At 33.9% G+C, this 3,613-nt stretch overlaps 1 protein-coding gene across 1 annotated transcript in view; it reads right to left on the bottom strand.

Annotated features, from left to right (window-relative positions):
* LOC119590168 overlaps positions 1-1,350 on the bottom strand; it is a gene marked incomplete in the record, with an annotated part of 7,018 nt that extends 5,668 nt beyond the window's left edge. Inside the window, 1 exon segment of the mRNA XM_037938954.1 lies at positions 1,126-1,350. Coding sequence (XP_037794882.1) covers positions 1,126-1,165 — 40 coding nt within the window.
* Between the last annotated feature and the right edge of the window lie 2,263 nt (positions 1,351-3,613).

Raw genomic sequence — 3,613 nt, 5'->3', positions numbered from 1 at the left:
ATTTGTGTGCGAATAATTTCGTAGTGAGAAAAGGAATGTGAAATAACGAAGCGGATTTGCGAAGATCAAGTTCTGGAATTTCGAAGAAATAATAGTGATGTTTGTCTTCCCTTTCATGTATGCTTGAAAGTATTTACATAATGACCGCATCTAAGAGGAAATATGAAATAATCAGCGCAGGAAAGGGATAACGTCAAAAATTAAGAATCTCGGTCGCTAAAAATACCTCAGAAACAAATACCGGGAGTTTTTTTTCCCTGTTAACAGCCTCACTGATGATGCTAAGGCATTTGTACGAAAATGGTTGTGGAAAGCTAAAAATCCGACTATCTTTCCCGGAATCCGTGGACCGGCAAAGGCCAACAAACTAGCACCATAGTTATTCTAGTAAGATAGAAGCTTAGACTAGTTCCTTCTCTGGTAAAATAGCTAGTGAGGTCTACAAGCTCGTATCTTTTCCGAATAAGTGTGTTATAGAGATTTGTTACCATTGTGTCTCTTAGTACATGTTTTTTGATAAGTGAAGGGGGGTTTACCTTTACGTTGTTCCTTAGAACCATAATATTAATTTTCCTCTCTTCACGATCATTATCTGGACACTGCATTTTTACTCATACGTGTAAATTCAGCCAACAAACATAACCAACATAAATAATACCCGTGTCTCATTCCCTTCAAAATGTCATAGAACTGATTAACTTCACAAACTAGGCCACTATTATTGTTTGTTATGTATCCGAAGTTGTGATTTACCGACCCTTAATAGCATACACATGTTCTAAACGAGTGTGGCTAGGTGTACCAGGGCCCATTATATATTATTTTAAATATTTACAAGAATGTCGTAGTTCTGTACTTATCTTCTGTTCCTTAACTTTCCTGGTTTACTCTACATTTCCAAAATACTTTTAAAAAATATTGTCGAAAGTAAATTACTACGTGTGTTCTGAGAGCTTTTGGACGTGGATATTATACACCTTTATTGCACCGACTGTTTGTTATGTTTGGTTATTTGACATCGAGAGGACGCCATTGAAACCAAATTTGATATAATTTAAAAGCGGACTGGAAAATGGTTGGTTTGAACAACAACAAAAAATATTGAAATAAAAAAAAATCACTCACCTTCCTCGACCCACACGCGATCTTCCTTTCTCATCACCATGGTACAAATGTATCCTTTTCTATTTGTATTTCTTCTTAAACGAATAAATATAAGGAAGATATTAATCCCGTGCCCTTTCACCCTGCGCCCTCGAAACTAATCCCGTCCCTTTTCTGAAATGATAACACGTCCTACACCTCTGCCATCTGTAGTGAATATAACACATAAAAGGGCTGTTTGGTGGTATGTTTTGAACCAACGAAAGTCCACGTAGTTTTTTTTTTTTTTTTTTTTTTTTTTACTTGGCTGCCATTGGTCCGTTTCGAGTTCTGTTTTGGGTAAAAGACCTAATTGGCTGTTTTAAGGGAGTGAGTGTACTTTTTGCCACTCCCTCTCCCTTTCTCTCTCCTCTCTCCCTCTTTCTTTTCCACTCCCTCTCTCTTCCTCTCCCTGATAGGTTGCAAAGAAAAAAAAACTGAATTAAGAAAATAATAATAAAATGCATTACGAGTAGTAACATTTAATCTAGTTTAGAACGTTTCGAATAATAACTCGTAGGGTTTTGTTATCAATAGAGAGTTTTTATCTCGACGTCTTGTACAGTAACACGGGTTGTAAATTTTGTTATTTGGAAGTAATTTCGTTTTATGCTGATATAGGGTACTTCATGAGCTGGTGTTTCTGACTCCTATGTTTTAATACCGTATCAAGTTGTAGATATACTGTATAGATTTGACGTTATGGTGTTTTAGAATTCTAAAGATACGGTTAGTGTACAGAACCGGGGAGATAACATGTGAAGTCCGTTTGCAAAGTATTGTTACAAAAAAAAAAAAAAATGTCTGCGTTCATAGTTAGGTCTAGAATCTTAATGTGTCTGAATTTATGGCAAGATGTGTGTGTATATATATATATATATATATATATATATATATATATATATATATATATATATATATATATTCTCAGGCAGAAAAATAATTAGTTAAACATAACTCCCTCTCAGCGAAAACAAAGGTCGGAAGTAAAATGTTCACACGCATAGGAACGTTCAAAATGCAATGCAATTTTTTAAAAGTGAATATGCAATTCGATTAGCTGCTTCGAATGACGTTATATTATTTGGGGGAAAAAAAGTGGAGGAGCTGGATGGTCACCTGAACACCCACCCCCCTCCGGACCAATCTCTCCCCCTCCCCTTTTGCACTCCTCTCTCTCTCTCTCTCTCTCTCTCTCTCTCTCTCTCTCTCTCTCTCTCTCTCTCTCTCTCTCTCTCTCTCTCTCTCTCTCTCTCTCTCTCTACCATCTATCCTTCCATCTTTACCCCGTCAGATCACTGATGAATTAATGAGTAACATTCGTAATGTGCCATGCAGGTATGATAATGGTGCAAAGCAGTATCTTTTAAGAATAGTCTCTCCTTGATCTCTCTCCAGTGGCTGTCATGATACTACATTATTTTCTTCATGTTTGGTTTTCTGTCTGTAATTATTCAATATGATAATTAACTTTGGTATTTTTTAGAATTATAGTACTTTCATAATGCGACTGTAAATAATACAGATGTGTAAGTTTTGATATAGCGAAACGTCGGTCCTTGCACACAATTCCTCGAAGGAACGAAATTAACCTGTGAAATGCACAATTCTTTAATAAATCATTGTACAGTCTATAGGTTGGTTATTACTGAGGTCATCGTCCTGTGTCATACTCACCCAATGCTCAAGATTTTCTCCTTATAGAGGAATAATTTCACTTTGGAATTATTCCTTTATAAGGAGAAAATCTCAAACATGCATAAACTCAAGGATAGAAAGAAAAGAAAAAAAAAAAACATTTGCAACAAAATTTATTTTACTGCTCAATAAATACATACATGATTATTATTGATATTATTATTATTATTTCCTGAGTGCATACTTCAGTACGCACTCAGTACAATTGGTTTCACCTAAATTCGCAGCAACAGTGAAAATGTAGATATGGACGGATTCACACGCTTGTTTTTTAAATGAAGACAATGTTTCGTGGACAAAATTGTTATCAACATGGCCACGTATAATGACTTAACATGGCAATTCTTCAATTAAACGAATAAATAGAATAACAGGAAAATTAAGTTATCATATATATTCTCAAAAAAAAAAAAAAAAAAAAAAAAAATTGATCCTATGACATCTCAGATAAAACAGTTAATAACACGGTCAGAGGAACATATAAAGACGTGCGAATATTATCACTGATAATATTCGCAAACTAAGAACCACATAATAATACGGTATCATCATCACATTTAATTTAGGAAATGATTATGAATAAATATTCATACTTAAGATACGTGCGTAATTCACCTTTGCACACCGTGAATTTTTCGTTAGAAATATCTAATATTTATTAACAGAACGAAGATGAAGCCTCTCTATTCTAAACAATGATATATATATATATATATATATATATATATATATATATATATATATATATATATATATATATATATATATATAT

This window comes from Penaeus monodon, chromosome 26 (genome assembly GCF_015228065.2).
Source record: "Penaeus monodon isolate SGIC_2016 chromosome 26, NSTDA_Pmon_1, whole genome shotgun sequence".
NCBI lineage: Eukaryota > Metazoa > Arthropoda > Malacostraca > Decapoda > Penaeidae > Penaeus > Penaeus monodon.
Note: the sequence above shows the minus strand (reverse complement) of the source record. Positions and strands in the feature narration are given on the sequence as shown.